Source organism: Hemiscyllium ocellatum, chromosome 36 (assembly GCF_020745735.1).
Source record: "Hemiscyllium ocellatum isolate sHemOce1 chromosome 36, sHemOce1.pat.X.cur, whole genome shotgun sequence".
NCBI classification, from domain to species: domain Eukaryota; kingdom Metazoa; phylum Chordata; class Chondrichthyes; order Orectolobiformes; family Hemiscylliidae; genus Hemiscyllium; species Hemiscyllium ocellatum.
This window is the reverse complement of record NC_083436.1, coordinates 43,931,464-43,958,468: the sequence shown is the minus strand read 5'-3', so window position 1 is coordinate 43,958,468 and position 27,005 is coordinate 43,931,464. Positions and strand designations below refer to the sequence as shown.

The window sequence follows — 27,005 nt, the reverse complement described above, 5'->3', positions numbered from 1 at the left end:
TCTGAAAGACACAGGCAGGGAGTATTCCGTTCGGTTAATTGAATTCTGGATACCAAAATGCCAAATAACAGTTTAGCCAAGCATCGGGACCTTGAGATCTTGCCGAGAATCTGATATTTGGATAATCGAATGCCGGATAATAGAGGTTCCTCTGTACAGTGTTAGCCTTCATTCCAAAGGGACTGGAGTGAGTATGGGAGAAAGCAAGTATACACAATTGTATAGGACTCTGGAATGGCCAGGCTCGAAGTAATTTATTTGCCTCACCTAAATTAGGATATGTTTACTTTAGAGGGAGTATGACAAAAATTCACTCGATTGATAAAAGAGGAGCTGGTCTTAAGAACAGAAATTCAATTGACTTAGGCCTATATTGCCTAGAATTGACAAGAATGTATCTTGTTAAAATACACAGAGAGTCCCAAGTTGTGACTGGATTTCATTCTGGAGTGTAATATTCATGTGTTGGATCAGCATGGGATCGCATTCCTAAGTATCAGCAGTTGTCAAGGTGAACATTGATGAATTGGGTTCCCCTGAATTACATTATTATTGGGATTGACAGGGAGATGTCGAGAGGATTTTTCTCCCTGGTTGGGAAATCTAAAACCCAGCAATCTCAATCTCAGAACAAGGGATTGAGGTGAGATGCAATCCTTTAAACTGACTATCAACCTTTGGAATTTGTGGCTCAATTGATTCAAGACAGACCAACGGACATTAAGGAATGTGTGGTCAGGGCAGAAATATTAAACTGAGGTTAAAATCAAACGTGATCATATTAAACAACGCAGTAGGCTTGAGGGACCGTATAATCTGTTTCAGTTACTATTCCATATATTCTTATTTATGGATATGAAACACGAAGACAGGGCAAGTCTTCAGGCAATCTAATATTAAATTGATTCAGACCCCCAGCCTGTTCCATCATTTAACAAGACCATGGGTCATTTAATTATACATCCTATCTTGGTCCCACATCCCTTAATATCTTACTCAATAGAAACAAAACTCAGTTATAATGGAACCGGAGCTTAAAGTTTCCTGATGATTTCTTGTTCAAACTGACCATAATTAATTAACTCACGCCAACATCTGACATTAACTTTTCACATCATCTTTCACACAAAAGTGGAAGAACAGGTCTAAAACTCTCACTAATGCTTAAAACACTACAATTAGTCAATGCCAGTGTAGCATGTCAAGGATGGAATATAATTCCACAGCTCAGATGGCAAACATGCTATTGCAAATTAAGGTAGTTTTCAGAACCTGAATGATTGGTTCACAATTGTGCCAGAGTACTGATTTTTTGCAGTTAGCTCATTAATGTATCTTACCATTCTGAATACTCTCTTCTAGAACCCCATTATTACTCTCATTGTTAGCTATGGTACAGCTTTCATCATCTGTTACGATTTCCCGTGCTGTGGGACACCGAGGCAGTCTCTTTGCAGGACTGATGTATAAACGGAGATCATTCTTGGTGCTCCTAAATATTTCAATGTACCTGACCAAAAATAACAAACATAGCAAAGATGTTATTCAGAATAAGTAGTGCTTACAGCAAGCTAAGGCAATGCTCTCTCTTTAACGTGGTTCCTTTGTTTCAGGGCAGCCTTATTAATAAATTAACCTTACACCTATTTACTGAAGGAGCTAGTGTAGTGACCTTTGTAATCTAAAGCCCCAGACTAATCCTTTGGGGACATTGCAGCAACCACTAGAGTAGCTGGTAGCCTTTAAATTCAAATCAAAGTGAAAATTAAGGAAAGTTTCAACGTGGTGGCCATGATCATAACAACTGCCATCTGTTGTTGAAAAAGCCAGTATGGATTCTGAGGGAAAGAAATCTACCATCTGCCTGGTCTGGCCTATATGTGACTCCAGACCCACAGCTGGTGATTCTTTGGAGTTCTCTGCTTCAGGAGGGCTGTGTAAATATACTCAAGACAGGAACGGATAGATTTATGGATTCTAATGACATCAAGCAAAATGAGGGTAGTGAGGGGATATGGAGGAGGGGAAACATGGGGTGGAGTGTGGTGATCTGCCATGATCGATCGGAATGGCAGAGCAGGCTTGAATCACCTCCTCCTGCTCACTTTCTGCATGGTTGACTCTGATCCACCCTCTGAACTGACCTAGCAAACCACTCAGCTCATGGGTAATTAGAGGGGAACAAATGCTGACCTCGTCAGCGGCACCAACGTCTCACTAAAAACCTTGGCAACACTGCTGCTACACATACTGAACAGCATCAGAGCCAATGCTATGGAGGAACAGAGGGATGTGGAGGCACACGCTTACCGGTCAAAAGGATAATAAGAATTGTATTAACTTTTTAAATTCTTATCTCAAAAAATACAAACATGAAATGAGGGAGATGTTGATAAGACTGTAGAATTGCATTAAGAATGCAGCGAGAGGACAGTAATGGGCTCATCCCTAGGAAGGTAAGAGACTTGAGAGACAGTACAACCTGACTCACTAGAAAGCTGCCTGGGATGAGGAATTACAAATACAGGGGCAGATTTGAAACATTGGGGTGATGTTATTTGGGACAATGAAAAGTTACTAGACATGGCGGAAATGTTCACAAATGCAAAAAGATGGAAAAAAGAAGAAAGTAACAGACTGATCTCAGCTGAAGAGTCATGAACATGGAACCAGAAATTTACTAAACACATGGGATTTAAGACAGGCAGCAGGAGAAATCACTTTACCCATTGAGTCGAGGTACTGTAGAATTCAAGGGTTACACAGAATTGCATTTAACTTACAGCAAAGGAGCAGGCCATGTGGGTCAACTGCTCTAGGTCTCCACCCGCTGACTTCACCACACAGACTTCTATTCCCTTTTCCTTCCTGTCCTTACCTTACTGACCTCAGGAACTCCCCGTGGTAGCACAATTCATAGTCTAATCAACTTCTGGGTAAAAAATGTCTCTCCTGAATACTACATTGGATTTAACAGTAACAACTATTTTTCCGAATGTAAATACTGCAACTAATTTGCACAGAGCAGAATCTCAAGAACAACACTGATCGTGACCAGATATTTCCTCTTTATATCTTCAATGGGATGCGAGCAGAACCAACAAGGCCACCATATGTTGTCCCCTTTCCTAACTGCCTGACAAACTAACTGGCTTGCTAGTTTGTTTCAGAGGCAATCTATGGGTATGGAGTCACAGGCAGGCCAGCTCAGTTAATGGAGGGTGGGGGGGCAGATTTCCCTCGTCATAGGGCACTAGTGCACCAGATGGATTTTTATAATCATCAATCATAATTGTCATTAGTTCTGAAGAGAAGTCTAATTGGGTTTGAAAGGTTAACTATTTCTCTCTCCTTAGATGCTGCTTAACTCCAGTATTTTGTCCTTTTATTTTAGATTTCTAGCATCCACAGGATAACTGCCTGAGGTGGCAGTGGGGAGCACTTTGGGGCAAGTGATCATAATTCAATTAGTTTTAAATTAGTTATGGAAAAGGAAAGAACTGATTTAAAAAGTTTAAACTGGAGTAAGGTCAATTTTATTAGAAAGGAGTTTTCAAACATTTACTGAGCGAGACCACTCGCAGACAAAGGGACAGCTGGGAAGTGGGAGGCCTTTCAAAACGAGATAACAAGGGTTCAGCAACAGTATGTTTCTGTTAGCCTGAGGGGTAAAGCTGATGGGTGTAGGGAATGCTGGATGACTAGAGTTTTTGAGGATCTGGTTAAGAAAAAGGAAGCATATGGCAGGGACAGGCAGCTGGGATCAAGTGAATCCTTAGAGGAATATAAGGACAGTCAAATATACTTAATAGGGAAATCAAGAGAACAAAAAGGGGACACAAGGAATGGCTTTTGCACCTAAACATCAATGTGTGAAACCACAGGAGATGGGCAAGATATTAAATATTTCACGTCAGCATTTACTGTGGAGAAGGACATGGAATCTAGGGAACTTGGGGAAATAAAGTGATGTCTTGAAAGGAGTTTGAATTACAGAGGTGGAGGTGCTGGAAGTCTTAAAATGCACAAAGGTAGATAAATCTCCAGGACCTGATCAGGTGTTTCCCAGAACGTTATGGGAAGCTAGGGGAGAGATTGCCCGGTCCCTTGTTGAGATATTTGTATCATCGACAGCCACGGGGTGACTTGCTAGAAGACTGAAGGTTGGCTAACATGGTGCCACTATTTAAGAAAGTCTGTAAGGAAAAGATGGAACTATAGATCGCTGAGCCTGACATCGGTGGTGGGTAAGTTGTTGGAAGGGATTCTGAGGGACAGGATTTACATGCATTTGGAAATGCAAGGACGGATGAGGTTTAGTAATTTGCCTTTGTGCGTGGGAAATGGTGTCTCATCAACGTGACTGAGTTTTTTTGAACAAGTGACAAAGAATATTGATGAAGGCAGAACGGTAGACATTGCCTACATGGGCTTCAGCACAGCGTTCAATAAGGTTCCACATGGTAGGCTGGTTAGTAAGGTTAGATCACATGGAGTACAGGGAGAGCTGGCCAATTGGATACTAATTGACTTGAGGGTAGATGACAGAGGGTGATGGTAGAGGACTGTTTCTGAGACTGGAATCCTGTGACCAGTGGTATGCCACATAGATCAGTTTTGAGGCATGGTTAGTAAGTTTGCAGATGACATCAAAACAGGTTGTGGTGTAGTGGATAGTGAAGATTATTTGTGTGCAATGGAATCTTGATCAGGTGGGCCAATGGACTGAGGAGTGGCAGATGGAGTTTAATTAGATAAGTGTGAGGTGTTGTATTTTGCTAAGGCAAATCAGGGCAGGACTGACACAGTTAATGGTAGGGCCCTGGGGAGTGTTGCAGACAGTGACTCAGGGATGAAAACGCATAGTTCCTTGAAAGTGGAGTCACAGGTAGATTGGATGGTGAAGACAGCATTTGGCATGCTTGCCTTTATTGGTCAATACACTGAGTATAGGAATTGGGAGGTCATGTTGCAGCTGTACAGACATTGTTTAGGCCACTGTTGAAAATACTGCATGCAACTCCAGTCACCCTTCTATAGGCAGAATGCTGTTAAACATAATATGGTGCAGAAAAGATTTACAAGGATATGGCAGGGATTACAAGATTTGAGCTATAGGGAAAGGCTGAATAGGCTGGGGCTTCTGTCCCTGGAGTGTTGGAGGCTGAGGGGTGACCTTATAGAGGTTTATAAAATCATGGGGAGCATGCATAGGGTAAATAGCCAAAATTTTTTCCTCGGGTTGGGGAATCCAAAACTAGATGGCCTAGGTTTAAGGGGACAGGGTAAATATTTTAAAAAGGGAGTGAGGCATAACATTTTCACACAGAGGGTGGTGACTGTATGGAATGAGCTGCCAGAGGAAATGGTGGAGGCTGGAACAATTACAACAGTGAAGTGAAACTATCACGGTATTCTGACAGATGAAAGGCTTAACAAACAATCAATTTTTCAAAGTATAATTTCAGTTATATCACACCGTAAAGTTTTGCTATAAATTCTGTGTGTTAGGATTGAGCCCTCCACTACCACCTGATGAAGGAGCGTTGCTCCGAAAGCTAGTGTGCTTCCAATTAAACCTGTTGGACTATAACCTGGTGTTGTGTGATTTTTAACATTGAAAAGGCATCTGGATGGATACATGAATAGGAAGGGTTTGAGGGATATGGGCCAAGTGCTGGCAAATGGGACTAGGTCAGATTGAAATATCTGGGCAGCACAGAAGAGTTGGACTTAAGGGTCTGTTTCAATGCTGCACATCTCTATGACAGTCTTTCTCTTTTATTGAAGTACACTTTGAGTTGCAGTCACTGTTATAATGAAGGAAACGACCATCCCACAAATAACCATGAGATGGATAATCAGACAACTTGGTGGCTGGGGACACTTGTTTTTCTACATCCTTTTATGGGATGTGTGTGTTCCAGGCAGAGCTAACATTTCTGGTCCACACCTAATTTCCACTGAACGGAGTGTCTCATTAGACTGAGCAAATGTGTTCAGTTGAAATGAACTTCCTCACTTCTCTACACAAGTAATGGCAGGCTGGATTGATTACAGACATAATTCATTGACTGCAGCATTTTGGAGGTGAAAGACACAACTTAATTACCAATTTCTTTTCCTCCTTTTTCTACTCAATCAGGTCATTAGCTACTAAGACAGTTAAGTTCAGACAACAAAGTAAAGCTGAAACTATTTTGTTTGAATTACCAATAAGGCAACAGGAGAGCGAGGTTCAAGTTCCCACCTGCTCCAGAGGTACGTAACAACATCTCTGAACAGGTTTCTTAGAATCAAAAAAAAGGTGGTACCAGGTCACCAATCATCCTGGTCTGGAATGGAGACTGGAATTACAGGACATTTTTTTCATGGAATTCCCCAAACCATGAATTTCCAACTATAGTCAGAGTATTAATAAGTGTGATTTATTGCAAAAAGATTGTTGATTTTTTAAATGAGGTTTTCTACAGTGATTTCAGTTTGTACTTGGTCTTTCCATCTCTCCGAGTAAAAAGTGAGGTCTGCAGATGCTGGAGATCAGAGCTGAAAATGTGTTGCTGGTTAAAGCGCAGCAGGTCAGGCAGCATCCAAGGAATAGGAAATTCGACGTTTTGGGCACAAGCCCTTCATCAGGAATCTTTCCTGATGAAGGGCTTGTGCCCAAAACGTCGAATTTCCTGTTCCTTGGATGCTGCCTGACCTGCTGCGCTTTAACCAGCTTTCCATCTCTCCCCCCACACTCTCTATTTCAGACTTCCAGCATCAGCATCATTTCACTTTTGTTTTGATGTTCAATACAATGTCACTTCTCTCCCAGGAATACCACTTCCTCACCCCAAAGACGGCCTGCAGGATTTATACTCTTATCTGTAATCTCCACATCAATGGTAACTCTGCAACCTGAAATGCTCAGAATCCCCACCATGTGGGAGCAGGCCATTCGGCCCATCAAGTCCACTCCAACCCTTCAAAGAGCATCACATCCATTCCCTGTAACCCTGCATTTCCCACAGCTATCCCACCTAGCCTACGCATCCATGGACACTACGGGCAATTTAGCACGGCCATTCACTGAACCCGCACATCTTTGGACTGTGGGAGGAAACTGGAGGACCCAGAGAAAGCCCATGCAGAGACGAAGGGAACATGCAAACTCCACACAGGCAGTTGCCGGAGGCAGGAATCGAACCTGGGTGCCTGTTGTTATGAGGCAGTAATGCTAACAACTGAACCACCGTGGCACCCCAATGATGCACTGTGTCACTCTCTCTTCAAAGATCCTACACAATGTGCAGCATTTCCAGCATCTTTTGTTTTTACCTTTTTTAAAATTCATTCAGAGGACAGCATTTATTGCATGTCCCTAGTTACTCTCAAGATGGTGGTGGTGAAGTTGCCTTCTTGAACCACTGCAGCCCATTTGGTGTAAATTACTCCCAATGCCCTCAGGGAGGAAATTCAAGGATGTTGATCCAAAGACACTGAAGAAACAGCGCAATATTTCCAAGACAGCATAGTAAGCAGCTCAGAGGGAAAGTTGTAGGTGTAATGTCCCAACGTAACCACTCCCTTGTCTTTTGGGTGATAGTGGTTATGGATTTGGAAGGTGTTGTTGAATGAGCTTTGGTGAATTTCTGCAGTGTGTCTCATAGATGGGACCGCTGTTAGTGTGTATCAATGGTGGAGGAAGTGAGTGTATGTGGATGTGGTGACAATCAAGCAGGGTAGTGGGTCCTGGATCACACCAGGCTTCTTTTGAGTGTTGTTGGAGATGCATTCATCCAGGCAAGTGCAGAGTATTCTAACACACTCCTGACTTGTGTTTTGTAGATGGTGGATAGGCTTTGGGGAATCAAGAGGTGAGTTACTTGCCACAGGATTCCTAGTGTCTGGCCAGTTCTTGCAGCCACAGTATTTAAATAGTGTGAATATTCACAGTGTGAAATTCAATGATGGTAATGCCATTGAATGTCAAGGAGCAATGGTTAGATTCACATTTGTTGGAGATGGGGATTGCTTGGTACTTGTTACCTGTTAATTATGAGCCCAACTTTGGACATTGTTCATGTCTTGCTGCATTTGGACATGAAATGCTTCAGTACCTGAAGAATCATGAAAATTGTACAATCATCAGTGACCATCCCACTTCTGACCACGAGAGCAGCTGAGGTGACTGGCCTAGGACACCGTCCTGAGGAATTTAAGAGGGTTGGTGGTGCTGTGGTAGTGTCCCACAAGTCTAAGCAGGTGGTTCAAACATATCTACCTTGGAAAACTGCAGTGACGTCCAGGAGCTTATAGAAGTTTATAAAATAATGTGGGGTATAGATAGGGTTAATGGTAGTGCTCTTTTCCCTAGGTTGGGGATTTCAAGACTGGGGGAAAATTTATTAAGGTGACAGAAGTAGATTTAAAAAAGACTTGGGGGCAAGCAACAATGAGCTGAAGTGACTGACCTTCAACAAACAAAACCTACTTGTGTGTGGCCTTGTTGCTTGCATTCTAGTGCAAGATTTTTTTTGACTGAAATAAAGACGATTCATTGGTTGCTTAACAGATGCTTTAGAATCAGGACAATTCCATTTAGAATGCAATTTTGTTCTTTCACTTCGAAGCGAGCACCTACCTGGAGCCTATCATTTGTCGGTCTTTCGTCAGGGCCTGTTCTGCGACTTCCTGAGACACAAACTGCACAAAAGCATCTCCTGTATTTCTTCCACGGTGATCCCTCGTTATGGTTACACCATCTTCGACAATCTCCAATCCTAAAGTTAATGATATTCAGAAAAAAACATCCTTCGATATGACTAGTAGACAATACAGTGACATGAAGCTAAGGTTACAATGCCCTCCCTTTTATTTCAGGAAGCTGGAACTTCTGACAGAGTTTGAAGAACTCATCCCTTTGTTACCAACAACCAGAGTGAATCAGAACACACTCAAACCATTTGCTACTGAGAATACAACTCATAACTGTCTACAATTCCATGAAGGTGGCACTAGGTTCCTGTAGCAAATAGTGTCAAGGGTGTGGTGCTGGAAAAGCACAGCAGGTCAGGCAGCATCCGAGGAGCAGGAGAATTGATGTTTCGGGCAAAAGCCCTTGACTCTAATGCCCAGAACCTGCAGCCCTCACTTTCGTCCTGTAGCAAGTACTCACAGCATTTGTGAAGGTGGCTGCTCCGTAATACGCACTATTTGAAAGTAGTGCACAGCAGCATTCGCCATCAAAATTAGAATGGTGTTCACCAGTATGTGATGAACACAACATTAAATGAAAATAAATTCTGGCAAGATAATTGAGATATGTCAACACAGTGCAATAACTCTCTAGTTTACAATAACATTTATGTCTTTCTTTAAAACTCCACGTGCTGTACCGAAGGAGCACACAGAAATATACAGAATAAGTGCTGAAGTAGACCATTTGGCCCCTTGAGCCTACTCCACCATTCAACAAGATCATGGTTGAATCTGAAAGGCGTACAAATCAATGCCCTCATCTACCCCTTGATTCCTCTGTTTAACAAGAATCTACCTCGGTTTTAAAATTATCAAATAAACCTGCCTCCACCACCTTCCAAGGCAGTAAGCTCCAACGCTGCTTAATCCTCAGGGCAAACATTTCTCCTGCTAATGGAGTTAACAGTGTCTCCTAGATCTGGGCTGACCTGCTGGTGGAAATATCCTACCCACATCCACCTTGTCAAGACTACTCAGGATCTTGCATACTTCAGTCAATAGACAATAGGTGCAGGAGTAGGCCATTCTGCCCTTCAAGCCTGCACCACCATTCAATATTATCATGGCTGATCATCCTTAATCAGTATCCTGTTCCTGCCTTATCTCCATCACCCTTGATTCCACTATCCTTGAGAGCTCTACGCAACTCTTTCTTAACTTCCCTTGTCAGCCACGGCCACCCCTGCCTACTCCTCGGATCTTTCTTCCTTTTTGGAATGAACTGATCCTTCATCTTCAGCATTATACACAGAAATATCTGCCATTGTTCCTCCACTGTCATGTATTGCACCATTGAACTTTGGCCAGCTCCTCCCTCATAGCTCCATAGTTCCCTTTTATTCAACAGAAATATTGTCACTTCCGATTGTACCCTCTCCCTCTCAAACTGCAGATTGAAGCTTATTGTATTAAGGGTGTCAACTCACCCTTCACTCCAATGGACACAAGTGCAGCCTGTCCAACACATCCTCAAGTCATTCAATCCAGCAAATCTCCTCTGAACCAGCAACAATGCTGTTAGATTATTCCTTAAATAAGGAGGCCAAAACTGCACTGTATTTGACACGTGGACTAATGTCCTGTATAAGTGAAGCATAACATTCTCACCTTTATGTTTTCCCATTCTTCTCATAATAAAGGCTAGAATCCCATTAACGTTCTTGACTACGTGTTTTATCTGCATCCTACGGTTTTGTTTCTCATGTACCCGAACACCTAAATCCCTCCGCACCTTGGGATTCCACACATTCTGCATTTTCATTCTTCCTGACAAAGTGAATTTGATGTTGCTCCAGGCTTGCTGCCAGATTTTTGTCCACTCAACCTATAGGTGCAAACTGCTTTTGTCTTGTTCAGACTCTGGGGCTCGATGGGTGCCCCCTTCCCTCCATGGGTGTCCTTGCTAAAGCTCAGAGCTCTATCACAGACAGTGACTCCCACAACAAACAAAAAACAATGTACTTTCCCTCCTATTTTAGCAGATTTTGCCACCTTGCCTCTGCACAGCTTTCCAACAAATATCATCAACCAATCTAAAATTGTATATATTAGGATTTAAATGTAGAAGTAAAGCACTGTCTTCAATTCCCAATGGCACAGTTCAGGCTCAGTCACAGTACAGACTGACGAGCATGCTGCACGTGGTAACGGTTGAAAAGTGGGGCGCTGGGAGAGCACAGCCGATCAGGCAGCATCCGAGGAACAGTAGAGTCGACGTTTTGAGTATAAACCCTTCATCAGAAATGTCGGAAGGAGAGGGGGCTGAGAAATAAATAGGAGGAATGGGGTGGGGAAAGGTCACCGGGAAGGGGATAGGTAGGTGCAGGTGGGGAGTAATTACAATAGGTCAGAGGGGAGAGCATGTGATGAGGTCAGGCTTCATACAAATTATTCAGGGATTTTATTTCAAGCCAGATAAGAAAATGAGAGCTCACAATCATGATTAGATGATCATTTTAATCAATTTGGCCTGATTCAATAAGATAGGCCAAAACAGCTGCATTCCTCTTAATCCTTTTATTTGAAAACAAGAACTCCTTCAGTTTACCATTCCAGATCTTCACTAAAATGCTTCAACTATTTTTTGCCTTCTATCAAAGAGATGGACGAGGCTTCCAACACAGTGGGTACGGGGCATAAAAACTGAGAAATACATTTTTACTTTAAGCAAATACATATTAAAGCAACTAATAGGACTGTCAGAATAAATGGGCAGAAGATCCTGATTCACAGAACTTCACAAAGACCAAGATGCAGCAATTAAACTAATTCTCTCAAAACAGAATCAGCAAGAACAGCAGTTTTGATCTGGAATGATTAGATTAGATTACTTACAGTGTGGAAACAGGCCCTCCGGCCCAACAAGTCCACACCGACCCGCCAAAGCGCAACCCCCCCATACCCCTACATTTACCCCTTACCTAACACTACGGGCAATTTAGCATGGCCAATTCACCTGACCCGCACATCTTTGGACTGTGGGAGGAAACCGGAGCACCCGGAGGAAACCCACACAGACATGGGGAGAACGTGCAAACTCCACACAGTCAGTCGCCTGAGTCGGGAATTGAACCCGGGTCTCAGGCGCTGTGAGGCAGCAGAGCTAACCACTGTGCCACCGTGCCACCCTAATGCAGTAAATTAAAATATCAATGGAAACAGATTCAACAGTAACCTTCAAAGGGGGGGACTTTGATAAATATTTGTAAAAAATAATTGGTAGTGCCTTGGAGAAAGAATGCTAGGATGAGTTGAACAGCACCAAAGCGCATTTAACATAAATAAACACAGACAGCTACAGGTCAAGAACAAAAGATGTTGCAAAGAAAAAGTCAACAAACCAGCAAAGAACTGAGTGATGTCCTCCACAGTACAGCTAAACGGTAGGCCCCTCAGACGCACAACGCGACCATCAGTCAATTCACTTTCACTGGAGTGGAGCCTTTTCAGTAGGACGCTGACATCATTGTTGTTCAGTTCAAACACTGGGGCAGGTCAGGCAAAATGTTTGATTAGTTAACTTCTTTTTGTGAAAATTACTCTTCAGAAAAACACATACTTTATTCTAATCTGTACAACTTATAATTTATCTCAATATTTCTCCATTTTGACTTTTGTTCTCTCCATTTCATGCCAAAAATAAGTAAGGTGCTTTTTGGATTCTGCTTGATGGTACAGAGAGCAATAGAGAGATAATCTGTCCAGCCCTGCCCCTCCAGTCAAAGTAAGAAACTCAGGAGAAGCTTAGGACAACTTTAAAAAAGCTCATGGGCTAATTATAGTACGTTGGAAAACGGCTAGCATTTACTGTATATACTGTAGTACCTTTAACAGTAAAAAGCTCAAGATATTTCACAGGGACATAAATTAGACTGAGTCTGACACTAAGCCAGATAGGGAGATATTAGGACTAAGGACAAAACCTTAGTTAAGGATGAGTCAGAGGCGGAGTAGTTTAGTGAGGGAATTCCAGAGCCTAGGGAGCCAGGAAGTTGAAGACACATCCATCCAATGGTGGAGTGACGAGACAGTAACAAATGTTGCTGGATGTTATGGAATGAATCAAAAGGATTTGCAAAACAATTATGCTTATTATTATTTCCCTAAGTCAAATGAAATAACACAAACTGACAACTTCGCGTCCATCCTTAGAGATCACCTTTCAAACTACTTGCACCAGTAGGACAAGAGTAACAAATACAGAGGGACACCACCTTCTGCATGTTCCCCTCCAAGCCTCACCATCCCGACTTGGACATATATCACCATCTCTTCACTGTCACTGAGTCAAAAATGCTGGAATTCCCTCCCTAAGGGGGGGGATGAGTGACTACCTACAGCACATGGACTGCAGGAGGAAGCTCACCCCCACCTTTAAGGGGTAACTGGGGCAGGCAATAGAAGTCTTCAGGAAAAATTGGTTTCTCTTGATTTAGAGTAAAAATATTAGTGACGCTCTTAAATTAACGGCCTCTAATTCCAGCCTCACTGATAGCCTTTGGTACAGAACTTGCAATCATTCAGATAGAGGAAAGAGCTCCTGACAATGTCTACCCTATCAGGGGGTTTTAATAGCATTCTATTTGTAGTCATCAAATGGCAGTATTGTACTGGGACTGGATAATGAGACAAAGTGATTGATGTTACATCAACATCTTAACATGGCTGATGATTAACTGTGCTTAAATGTGGGCTGCGGCCATAAAGCTCATTCTATTAAAGAACCAGGATGATGTATATATCACGTACAAAGCAAAATACTGATGTTGGAAACCTGAAATATAAACAAATCCTCATCAAATCAGACAGCATCCGTAGATACGTCTCTGCAGATTTGTCTTCCCTGAACATTTCTAGCATTTTCTGTTTATATTTTAAACACCAAAAGCAAACTACAGTAGATGCTGGAGATCTGAAATAAAAATAGAAAACAGGCCTTGCAATATCTGTGGTGAAAGAAATAAAATTAACGTTTCAAGTTCAAAGACTCTTCTTCAAAACCAAAAGATTCAGATTGGACTGAAAACATTAATTATACACTCTGGGTTGTTTATTGCTGAGCAGACGTCGATGCAAGGCAAAGTCACTTTTGCTGATTCCATTTGGAACCAAAAAAAAATCCAACATAACAAAATTAAGCCACTCAGCCCAGCCACTCTCTCCTGGCCTTTATCACCATTATTCTACCATAATCTGTAAGGGCTGCTTTTCTGAGGCACTGGTTATGCTACCGTTCATGTTTCAGTTACATATCAGAATAATTTGATCCAAGCCTGCAAACTATGAAGATTATATCGGTTATTAAGGCTAAAAAGGATTTTATTTCAACTGCAAGTGTTGCTAAACATTAGTGGTAACATGACAGTATCACAGGACAGAGTCCTCTGGATAAGTATATGGGACAGGGGTTTCTGTACAATAGCCAGTGATCATTTATAAAAGTCAGCGATTGTCAGAGCCTGCAGGATGTTGACCCAACCTCTACCTCCCTCGCCTCGGAGATGCTGCACAACAGAATAGCATTCAGCCCCTTGGGACCATCACAGCAAATGGCAACAAAGACTCAGCTCAATGTCAACACATGGAATAACACCGTGGCAGTTCATAGTAATAGCAAGGAAACTCAAAACTTCATGAAAATCTTAGACTACACCAGGCTTGGCCACAGGTGACTAAGAAAATCAGAACGTGGCACGGTGGCTCAGTGGTTAGTATGACTACCTCACGGTGCCAGGGACCCAAGTTCGATTCCAGCCTCCATGTGGAGTTTGCGCATTCTCCCCTTGTCAGCGTGGATTTCCTCTGGGTGCTCCTGTTTCCTCCCACAGTCCAAAGATGTGCAGGGTAAGTGAATTGGCCATGCTAAATGGCTCATAATGTTCAGGGATATGAACGTTAGGTACAGTAGTCAACGTCGATGGTGGGCAAGTTGTTGGAGGGAATCCTGAGGGACAGGATGTTCGCTTATTTGGAAAGGTAAGGACTGATTAGGGATAGTCAACATGGCTTTGTGCATGGGTAATCATGTCTCACAAACTTGATTGAGTTCTTTGAAGAAGTAACGAAGAGGATTGATGAGGGCAGAGTGAGAGATGTGATCTATATAGACTTCAGTAAGGCACTCGACAAGGTTCCCCATGGGAGACTGATTAGCAAGGTTAGATATCACGGAATACAGGAAGAACTAGCCATTTGGATACAGAACTGGCTCAAAGGTAGAAGACAGAGGGTGGAGGTGGAGGGTTGTTTTTCAGACTGGAGGCCTGTGACCAGTGGAGTGCCACAAGGATCGGTGCTGGATCCTCTACTTTTTGTCATTCATACAAATGATTTGGATGTGAGCATAAGAGGTACAGTTAGTAAGTTTGCAGATGACACCAAAATTGGAGGTGTAGTGGACAGGAAAGAGGGTTACCTCAGATTACAACAGGATCTTGATCAGATGGGCCAATGGGCTGAGAAGTGGCAGATGAAGTTTGATTCAGATAAATGCGAGGTGCTGCATTTGCGAAAACAAATCTTAGCAGCACTTATACACTTAATGGTACAGTCCCAGAGAGTATTGCTGAACAAAGAGGCCTTGGAGTGCAGGTTCATAGCTTCTTGAAAGTGGAGTCGTAGATAGATAGGATAGTGAAGAAGGCGTTTGGTTTGCTTTCCTTTATTGGTCAGAGTATTGAGTACAGGAGTTGGGAGGTCATGTTGCAGCTGTACAAGTCATTGGTTAGGCCACTGTTGAAATATTGCGTGCAATTCTGGTCTCCTTCCTATCAGAAAGATGTTGTGAAACTTGAAAGGGATCAGAAAAGATTTACAAGGATTTTGCCAGGGTTAGAGGATTTGAGCTACAGGGAGAGGCTGAACAGGCTGGGGCTGTTTTCCCTGGAGCGTTAGAGGCTGAGGGGTGACCTTATAGAGGTTTATAAAATTATGAGGGGCATGGATAGGATAAATAGAGAAAGTCTCTTCCCTGAGGTCAGGGAGTCCAGAGCTAGAGGGCATAGGCTTAGGGTGAGAGGGGAAAGATATAAAAGAGACCTAAGGGGCAACATTTTCACGCAGAGGGTGGTACATGTATGGAATGAGCTGCCAGAGGATGTGGTGGAGGCTGGTACAATTGCAACATTTAAGAGGCATTTGGATGGGTATATGAATACGAAGGGTTTGGAGGGATATGAGCCGGGTGCTGGCAGGTGGGACTAGATTGGGTTGGGATATCTGGTCGGCGTGGACGGGTTGGACCGAAGGGTCTGTTTCCATGCTGTATGACTCTAGTCAGGGCTAAATATAGAGTAATAGGTTAGGGGAATGGGTCTGGGTGGGTTACTCTTTGGAGGGTCATTGTGGACTTATTGTGCCAAATGGCCTGTTTCCACACTGTAGGAATTCTATGATCTACATTAGATCATTGCCAGACTAGAAGACAGTTTCAAGTGAAAGAACCAGAGGTGGCAATAGCAGTAAACCTTTTTAGACCGTGAGCTATGATCTGAAATGTACTAAAAAGGCAGTAGTAACTTATTCAACAGCAACTTTCAAAAGGACAACAGATAAACATCTGCGAAGGATGAACAGTTGCTGGGCAGGATGGAACTTGAGTATCGCTGAGAAAAATGAGTCATGTTGTCAAAATCTTTTGTCTTGCCCTCACATTAACAGATGCAAGAATGCAAAATTTGAAGGGAGGAACAACTTATTCTGCATGAGAACAAGTCGCTGATCGGTTGACAAGTCAATTCTGACTGGCCTTGGGGAAACGCACCAGGGAAATACAAATAATTTTGAAGAAATCTGTAAATGGTTACGAGCACATTGGATAAAATAGACAGCACTTGCAAAGTGACATTGAGCTGAATGACTTCTTCCTATGATGTATAATTATACAGGAGAAGAAAAGGTTCCTCAGACCTTGTAATTCAGGATTCATGATACTATACCTTCAATGTAACGCTGCCCCAAGTATTTCTTGTGCTTTTCCAGAGCTTTTTTCACATCTTCTGCAGACTGAAGTTCAATAATTGCTTCTCCACTTGGCTTGCCACCTCTGCTGCACAGGAAGTGCACACCTTTAATACCATCCACAACGCCACAATCTAATCCAGAGAAACAAAGAGATATGTAGACAAAGAGAAAGCCTGAGTCCACACCCAGAGACACAGCAGAAAACCGGACTACCAGCAGACCAAACAGGTTTGACATCTGCAACCCAACACATGTACACATATCACTGACTGATTGGGAATAACACTAGGTGAACAAGGGTGGCAGAGGATTGCGTGGAACATAGACATTACCACGCACCAGTCAGCCAGCGCGTGTTGCATATTCTCGAATCACAGCATCTACACACTTACCACTGTGCTGCACTGTCTCTGACAGTGCTCTGTGCCAACTGGTCCATCAAGCACCCATTTTACACATTATTACTGACTTGTTGCAAACAGAAGCGAGTTAGATGCAACACAATACTCTTTAAAATACTCTGGACAGGAAACTCTCTCACCATCAGTCCAAGATGAAACTATTCAGGGTTTGTGGAAAGGTTAGTAGCTCAGGTGCCAGTTGCCGTGGTTGCAGGTCTGTTCGCTGAGCTGGGAAGTTGATCTGCAGACATTTCATCTCCTGTCTAGGTGACATCATCAATGAGACAAACAACATGACAAGGCCATACCATGACTTGACTCACTAGCCATGCCACCTTACATAAAAAAACGTCATGGAACTGACAGCCAGACCTCTCTGCCCACTGGATTCATGACAGCCCATAAACCGACAGTCCCACTCAGACAACAACTCACCAGGACAAAAGACCAGATACCTAAGGCTAATGTAATTTACAAGATTCCATGCAAAGACTGCACAAAACACTATAGAGGAACCTCGATCATCCAAATTTCAGATTATCCAGCAAGATCCCGATGCTTGGCTAAACGGTGTTATCCGACATTTGATTATCCAACAATATACTCCCCGCCTGTGTCATTCGGATAATCGAGGTTCTTCTGTATATAGATCAAACAGGCAGACAACTGGTAAACCGCATCCACAAACACCAACTTGCCACGACCAGCTGTCCCCAGTAGTCACAACACACAGATGACAAGGACCACAAATTCGACTGGGACAACACAATGATCATAGGACAAGCCAAACAGAGGATAGCCAGAGAATTTTGAGAAGCATAGCACTCATCCACAGACTCTTATCAATAAACACGTAGACCTGGACCCAATGTACCGGCCATTACAATGAACATCCAGAAGCAGCAGGAACGGAACCAAATAAATTCCAGAAGACACAGTACAGCAGCGCTTCACAGGGGGCTCCAAAGCACTGAAGATATCACCTAGACAGGGGACAAAACGCTTGCAAACCAGCTTCCCAGCTCGGCAATTATACTCCAAACCAGGAAATTATGCTATTGAACGGAACTGAGCTGCATCATCATTTGCAAACTAACAATGACAACCAGAAAACATGCATGTGAAAGAACCAAGTGAAAGGATTTGTATCTACTTCAGTTCTCCATGAGCTATTGCAACTGTTGATCTCTTATCAAGTTCAATGGCTTCAATTTTTGCTACAAACTGCCACTGAGTCCATCCCTCTCCCTGGCCAGTGTCAGATGCCCTAAGCTGACTGCAATGTCAGTATCAATATGTGACCCCCAGCACAACATGCCACCTCATTATTCCCTCCATCGTAAGACCATCTATCTACAGCATGACTCTGTCCCTGCTTCAGCACACTTACTGCTGAAACTCACAAGGTCTGACACCTTCAGACTCAACTATACTAATGTTCTCCTAGTCAGCCTCACACACTCCTTACATTTGAGTTCATTCAAGACTCTGCTACCCCTATCCTAACTTGCATCAAGTCCCATCACTCCATTGATTAATCTATTCTGGCTTCTGCTTCAAGTAACACCTTAATTTTAAAGTTCTTATCTTTGCCTTTGAACCCTGGAAACTGGTGCTGCACTGAGGTAAAGACTAGGAAAATCACTCTCACAATGTCCATTGTGACATGCTTGCAAACAATTTAACCCTATTTATGCTGCAATTTTCTCCTTAATGTTATGCTTCGAGTCCAATAATGACTTCCTCAAAACTAAAGGGGACTTGATGGGTTTGAGATGGTGGAAAAAGATGGGGAGGAGCAAGTGGAACAGGGGAAATTTAGAGGTTGAAGGACATTAGAAATCACAGAACAAAAGGAATAGGGAGTGTTAATAGTGACAGAGAAGGCACATCTGCACGACCACAACAGGATGTAGGGCAGCTCTGAAGGGCAACACAAAATGCAAGAAAAGGTTGGGAGATCAAACTGCAGGATAAAGTTATATTGGACTGTAAGCTGCCACACCTGAGTCTCCAGCAATTTTGGTTTTGATTAACTTAAATGGAAGGTCAGCTCGGAGGCCGTGTGTTCCCAGAAATAGGGACGGCAAGGCTACAAAAGCATTTGGGCTTGAGAATGAGAATGTTACCGTTGTTGGACCAGCTAGCACAGAGGTACTCTCTGTCTTCAACAAAAACATCGCAATACAAATCGGACTCCACAACAGATTTAAAACAAACAACTCTTATAAAGCAGCTGTCACGCTACTATCAGTCTCAAGGGGCAGAAATTAAATGGATAGGATTTAGATCTAGATTGTGGTAAATAGCTTACCTGAGAAAAAACTCAGCACATCTTCTGCAGAGCAGGACCACGGCAATCCCCGAGCCCTGACTACAAACACATCGGTCCCCATCTCTACTGGAGCTGGCACATAATCAGGGAGTGGGGGATAGTCTTCGTGCACAGGTTGAAATGGCTCCTGGAAAACAAACAAGGAATAGAGTACGGTGACTGGCTACAAACAGCACAGAAGCAATGCCTGATATAGAATCACACAGCACTGCCATTGCTGGAAATCTGAAACAAAACCGGAAGATAATGCTGGAGAAATGCAGCATCTGTGGAGACAGAAACAGATTTACCATTTTGAGTCCACAATGATGATTCTTCACAATGTATATCTGGGCACCGAGCCACAGATTTCCATCACACAACTGTGAGCTGGCCCATATTTTGTCAAAACCTGGCCCATTTTTGAACAAGGTGTATTTTCAGTGGACTGAAGTCTAAACAAAATCTGTCCAATTAACAAAAATCGAACAGTGCTGACTTTATCATGACCAGCTTGGTGAGGAATACGCTGGGCCCTTTGGAAAAACAATCACTGGAAAACAATGATAAAAGGCTGGAGGGTGATGAGGTGGGAATAAGAACCCAGAGGGATTGCGTGGGGGGAGGAGAGGATTTTACATTTCATTCTGGGGTTATGCAGCAACCAGAGACAATCACGGAGGATGATGATGAGGATGGGCAGGACTTTAATTGAAAAGGAGATACCAGAGGCAGATATTTGCACAATTTGACGATTAGCAAAGTCCGATGGCTGGAGACTGGACAGTTGGGTATTTGAGAGTTTGAGTAAATGTTTTGACAGCAGTGGAGGTAAGGTAGAGGTGGGAGTGAGCAATATAAAGGAGGTAGTTGTGAGGCTGGAGGCTGCAAGACTGACATTGATCACTGAATCAGAATGAGACTGGGAGGGAGGGCGAGACTTATCCCCCAAAATGGCTGACCTAACTTACAGCCACAAATGAACTTATCTGAAGCTTGACCCTTTTCTTCACCCTCCATTCAGTTTACTCCCAAATTATATACAAATGCTTAGCTGGTCAGTAGTGTGTATGGAAGGACTTCGCAACAAGACTAAAATTCTAACAGGATTTCACAGGGTTGTAGTCATTGAGATTTACTTCATGGTAAAGATCTGTTGGCCACTCTGTATGCACCAGATAAAAAGAACCAGCTGATTATTTTCATCCCATTTTCCAGTGTTTTTTCCATTGCACTCTATGCCATGACACAAGTGCACATCTAAAATACTTCCTCAATGCTATGAGAGTTCCTACCTCCAGCACCATTACAGGCAGCTTCCCCATCACCCCCTGATTGAAAATATTTTTCCTCACAGCCCCTCTAAACCCTCCAGCCCCTTCTCTTAAATGTTTCATCCTTGTGATTCATCCCTCAACCAAGGGGAGATGTTCCTCTGTCTATGCCCCTCATCACTTCATACATCTCAATCATGTCCCCTTCAGTCTTCTAAGGAGATCCATCCCAGTCTGTCCAAAATCTCTTATAGAGTCACAGAGATATACAGCACAGAAACAGACCCCTTGTTCCAACTCCACTTGCTAACCAATATGCTAAACTGATCTTTATAACTGAAGCTCTCCAGCCCAGGCAACATCCTAGTGACTCTCCTCTCCTCTGTACTCTCTCCAGTGCAAACACATCCCCCTACAATGTCCATTCCAGAACTGTACACTAGTCTCTACCTGTGATCCAACCAATGTTTTATACAGTTCCAGTATAAACCTACCTGATTTTCAACTCTCTAACTCAACTGATAAAGGTAAGTATCCCATGTGCCTTTTTAACAACATTATGTACCTGTCTCACTACCTTAAGGGACCAGTGGCTGCACATACAAGGTCCCTCTGGTAATTGGTGCTTCTCAGAGTCCTATCAAACACCATGTATACCCTTGCCTGGTCTTCCTGACCCTTGCCTGGCCTTCCTGCCCAAGTACATCATCTCTCAATTATTTGAATTGAATTCCATTGGCCACTGATCAGCCCATCTATATCCTCCTGTAATTTAAAACTATCCTCCTTACTATTTGCCAACACTGCAATTTTTGTATCATCTGTGAACTTACAGAACAACCCTCCTGCATTCAAGCCAAAATTGTTTACAGATACCATAACAGCATAACAGCAAGAGTCCCAACATTGAACCCTGTGGAACTGCACTGGACACAGCGTTTCAATCACAAAAATACTCCCTGAACATTATCCACTGCTTTCTGCCACCTAACCAATTCTGGAACCAATTTACCAAATGTCCTTGCATCCCATGGGCTCCTCCCTTTGTTATCAGTCCACCAAGTGGATCCTTAACCAAAGGCCTTGCTGAAATCTAAGTCGAGTACAGTGAATGCACCCTCTCACCTACATACCTGTTTCCTATTGACTGCGGGTCACAATCTAAGGGTATGGGGAGGTCATCTCGGACTGATACTGGAGAAACATCTCCACCCAGAGAATGCGAGCCTACGGGATTCTCTATCAAAAGAAAATTGAGATCACAGCCTAGAACCTTCTTAAGACGGTGTTAGATTCAGATCTTAGGGCTAAAGGGTGTGGAAGAAAACATGAACAGGGGACTGAGTTGGATAATCAGAGATATCACACTGGAGTGGTGGGGCAGGCTCAAAGGGCTGAATGGCCTATTCCTGCTCCCATTTTCTATGCTTCTATGATCAGAAAGTTAATACTGGGAGAATCCAGCTTGTATACAGAGTGGAGTTGGATCTCCAAGGTTGGCAGAGTAGGATCAAGGAGGAAAAGGAAGCAAGCTGAAGGAGATTAAGGTGCACAAAATACAAAAGGGGAGGGTAATAGTATGGGATGTGCTGTAGTGATGAACCGCATTTCATGAGGCACGCAGAATGCTGGGGGAAACTCAGCAAGTCTGGCAGCACTTGTGGAGATAGAGAGAGTTAACATATCAAGTCAAGTATGATTCTTCTTTAGAACATTAAATGAAGCACTCGGAACTGGTTGTAGATAATGAACAAAGAGTGAGACCGTGTCTTTCATTCACTCACAGGATGTAGGCTTCGATGGTTGGGCCAGCAGTCTCAGTCCATCCCTGGTTGACCTTGAAGGTGATAAAGCTATAGACTTGGGTTTTAACAGCAGAGAGAGCTAAACCAGTGACAATGCAAGGCTGTGCTTCAGAGTTAGAAAAATCTCAATAAGACATGGGGGGGAAAAGCTGACGTTGCTCATGTGTAGGGTCTTAACTTGGACCTAGCACCTGAGATGTGGATGATGAAGACATGCTTGAGTTTGATTTCACCAGGTTCCCCATTTCTCCTCGCCCCACCTTATCGTAGTCTCAACCTTATCGTAGTCAGCTTGAACTGCCCTATCTGTACATCTTCCTTCCCATCTATCCACTCCACCTTCCTCTCTGACCTATCACCATCACCCCCATCTTCAGCTACCTATCGGATTCCCAGCTACCCACTCTCGGGCCACAAGCCTCATTCCTGATGAAGGGCTTATGCCCTAAATGTCGATTTTCCTGCTCCTTGGATGCTGTCTGACCGGCTGTGCTTTTCTAGCACCACACTCTCCAGCATCTGCAGTGCTCACTTTCTCCATCTATGAGTTGCATTGCAGAGATTTATGAAGGATCCTTCAGCATCATCTTCCAAACCTGTGTCCACTACCATCTGGGGGGAGGGGCAAGATGAGTGGCTGAATGGCCTATTCCTGCCCCTATTTTCTATGATCAGAAACTTGCAAGTTCTCTTCCAAGTCATAGGTCATCCTGACATGAAAGTATATCCAGCATTCCTTCACTGTCAAAGACACAAAACCCTGGAACTCTCTTCCCAAAAGAACTGTGGCTGTCCCTCCACCTAATGAACCACAGCAGTTCAAACAGGCAACTCACCAGCAGCTGCTCCAGGGCTATTAGGGACAGGCAATAAATGGTGGGCCAGCTGGCAACAACTGCACGCCAAAGATGAATATCATAAGAGTACCAATGAGCCAAAAACAAAATGGAAAAGTTCAGCTAAATGTTATCTAGGTAGATGAACACAAACATCCAGACAATATTGCTGAACTGATGCACCCACTGGAGTGAATCAGATGTGATCAAATGAAGAGGCTTTTAAAACTCACTGGTTAGGAGAAGGCTGGTGAGCAACAGAGTGTGTTACCTGCATCCGTTATAGTTAACCAGTGTTTACTAGGAACATGAATAAATACACTCTCACACTAATACATTAACGTTGTGCTAGCTGCATTAGTTCCCAGTCTGGACACACCTGTATTTTAAAAATTCTCATCCTAGTTTTGAAATCTCACCTGGGCCTCATCCCTCCCAGTCTCCAGTTAGAACATCGAACAGTACAGCACAGAACAAGCCCTGCGACCCACGATGTTGTGCCAAGGATTAATCATTATGTAAAATAACTCAACCTACGTACCCCTCAACTCACTGCTCTCCATGTGTATGTCCAGCAGTCGCTTAAATGTCCCGAATGACACTGCTTCCACCACCACCACTGGCAATGCATTCCATGCATTCACAACCCTCTGCGTAAAGAACCTACCTCTGACATCCCCTCTATACCTTTCTCCTAATATCTTAAAAATAGTTCTTCAAACTTCAGATCCCAGAATTCATATCCCAACAAATCAGGAGTAGGCTATTCAGTCCCTCAAGTCTTCTTGTCAATTAATATCCTGACTGATTTGATTAACTTCATGTTCCTGCCTACCTGTTACCCTTTGACTGACTTGTTAGTCAAATAATCAACTAACCTAGCTTTAACATAGTCTTAAATAGTCAGTGCCTTATTTTTAAACTGTATCCCCTAGGTCTAGTCTCTCCCACTAGGGAACCTAATTCTGGTCTCCAGTGAACAAATCTCCCTGATTTGAGTCACTCTGTCGTTGGCAGCTGTGCCTTCAGTGGCCTGGGTCCTAATTCTGAAATCCCCTCCCTAAATCCCTGCATCCCCCTCCTCCTCCGTTAGAAACCCCTTTAAACTGAACTCCTCCTTGATCAAGTTGTGGTTATTTATCCTAATACCTAGCTGTGTGTTGTGTTGTAAAACTGTCTGTAATGATCAACCAAAGGGCATTTTAGTGGGCGGCACGGTGGCACAATGGTTAGCACTGCTGCCTCACAGCGCCTGAGACCCGGGTTCAATTCCCGACTCAGGCGACTGACTGTGTGGAGTTTGCACGTTCTCCCCGTGTCTGCGTGGGTTTCCTCCGGGTGCTCCGGTTTCCTCCCACAGTCCAAAGATGTGCGGGTCAGGTGAATTGGCCATGCTAAATTGCCCGTAGTGTTAGGTAAGGAGTAAATGTAGGGGTATGGGTGCGTTGTGCTTTGGTGGGTCGGTGTGGACTTGTTGGGCCGAAGGGCCTGTTTCCACACTGTAAGTAATCTAATCTCATCTTTACAACATTAAATGCTTTGAGTACAAGCTGCAGTAATACAGCAATTACACACAATTATCCATAAATAAATGCATATCAAATACAATATTATTCTCAATGCTGACACACATAAAATACTTTATATAAGTATTTTACTAAGATTTTTTTGAAATGGGACATTTACATCATGAGTTTATATTTTCCATAATTAAGCACTTAACACTTTAACAGTATTTTATAAATACATTTATATTTCTTCAATTGCAAAGATGTTTATGTGGATTTAAAAGGTTTATGTGGATTTATGAGGGTGCATTTCTGGTCGTAATCCCCATTTCCCACCAGCAGCTTCTTACCTGATGTGAGTAGCGGGGATGGAGCCCGGCCCTGACTGTACTCGAGGCCGAGGCCCCACTCCGGGCCTGCGGCTCCTTCACTGACACCGACACTGACGGGAAGCAGGGACTCCGGCCTCCGGCCACCAACAGGCTGTAAGCCCGGGATAGAGCACGCAGATTCAGGAAGACACCAAACCTGGAGCTGACGGCCATGGAGACCGGATCAGGACCCGGACTGAATCGCTCGCCAGAGCCGGTACCGCCAGCAGCCTCTCCCCTCTCTCAGAGGCCCCGGCATCGGCTACAGGACCTCCACACACAGCGCCACCCATAGGACGGGAGGCTATCCATTGACCTCCACTCACAGCGCCACCAATAGGACGGGAGGCTAACCATTAACCTCCACTCACAGCGCCACCCATAGCACCGGAGGCTACTCATTGACCTCCACACACAGCGCCACCCATAGCTCGGAAGGCTGCCTCATTAACCTCCATACACAGCGCCACCCATAGCATGGAAGGCTGCCTCATTAACTTCCATAACACAGTGCCACCCATAGCACGGGAGGCTACCCATTAGCTCCACACACAGCGCCACCCATAGCACGGGAGGCTGCCCATTAACCTCCACACACAGCGCCACCCATAGCACGGGAGGCTGTTTGTTTATTGTGCATGTCATCGAGCCATAGAGATGTAGAGCATAGAAACAGACCCTTCGGTCCAACCCATCCATGCTAACCAGATATCCCAACCCAATCTAGTCCCATCTGCCAGCACCCGGCCCATATCCCTCTAAACCCTTCCTATTCATATACCCATCCAAATGCCTCTAAAATGTAGCAATTGTACCAGCCTCCACCACATCCTCTGGCAGCTCATTCCATACACGTACCACCCTCTGTGTGAAAAAGTTGCCCCTTAGGTCCCTTTTATATCTTTCCCCTCTCACCTTAAACCTATGCCTCTAGTTCTGGACTTCCCGACCCCAGGGAAAAGACTTTGTCTATTTAGCCTACCCAAGCCCCTCCTAACTTTATAAACCTCTATAAAGTCACCCTGTTTAGCCTCTCCCTGTAGCTCCAATCCTCCAACCCTGGCAATATCCTTATAAATCTTTTCTGAACCCTTTCAAGTTTCACAATATCCTTCCGAAAGTGGCCTAACCAATGTTGTGTACAGCCGCAACATGACCTTCCAACTTCTGTACTCAATACTCTGACCAATAAAGGAAAGCATACCAGATGCCTTCTTCACTATCCTGTCTACCTGTGACTCATTTTCAAGGAGTTATGAACCTGCATCCAAGATCTCTTTGTTCAGCAACACTCCCTAGGACCTTACCATTAAGTGTATGGACCCTTAAAGGTAGCAAGACAGGTGGTTAAGAAGATATGTGGGCCATTTACCTTTATCAGTCAAAACATTGAATATAAGAGCAGGGAGGTTATAACGGAGCTGTATATAACACTCGTTAGGACACAGCTGGAACACTATGCAATTCTACATCTGCACTATAGGAAGGATGTGGCTGCACTGGAGGGTGTGTGGAGGATGTTTTGATTAGACTAGATTAGATTAGATTAGATTTACAGTGTAGAAACAGGCCCTTCGGCCCAACAAGTCCACACCGACCCGCCGAAGCGCAACCCACCCATACCCCTACATTTACCCCTTACCTAACACGACGGGCAATTTAGCATGGCCAATTCACCTGACCCGCACATCTTTGGACTGTGGGAGGAAACCGGAGCACCCGGAGGAAACCCACGCAGACACGGGGAGAACGTGCAAACTCCACACAGTCAGTCGCCTGAGTCGGGAAT

The 27,005-nt window shown here is 43.7% G+C and overlaps 1 protein-coding gene across 1 annotated transcript in view; it reads right to left on the bottom strand.

Moving 5' to 3' along the window:
- The window catches only part of grsf1 (G-rich RNA sequence binding factor 1), a 32,293-nt gene extending 6,814 nt beyond the window's left edge, over positions 1-25,479 (bottom strand). Inside the window, exons 1-6 of the mRNA XM_060851391.1 lie at positions 25,196-25,479; positions 19,423-19,570; positions 16,683-16,838; positions 12,087-12,230; positions 8,630-8,768; positions 1,341-1,510 (exon numbers count right to left, since the gene is read on the bottom strand). Of these exons, the coding sequence (XP_060707374.1) occupies positions 1,341-1,510; positions 8,630-8,768; positions 12,087-12,230; positions 16,683-16,838; positions 19,423-19,570; positions 25,196-25,390 (952 nt within the window). The 5' untranslated portion in view covers positions 25,391-25,479. The remainder of the gene's footprint in view (positions 1-1,340; positions 1,511-8,629; positions 8,769-12,086; positions 12,231-16,682; positions 16,839-19,422; positions 19,571-25,195) is intronic.
- Between the last annotated feature and the right edge of the window lie 1,526 nt (positions 25,480-27,005).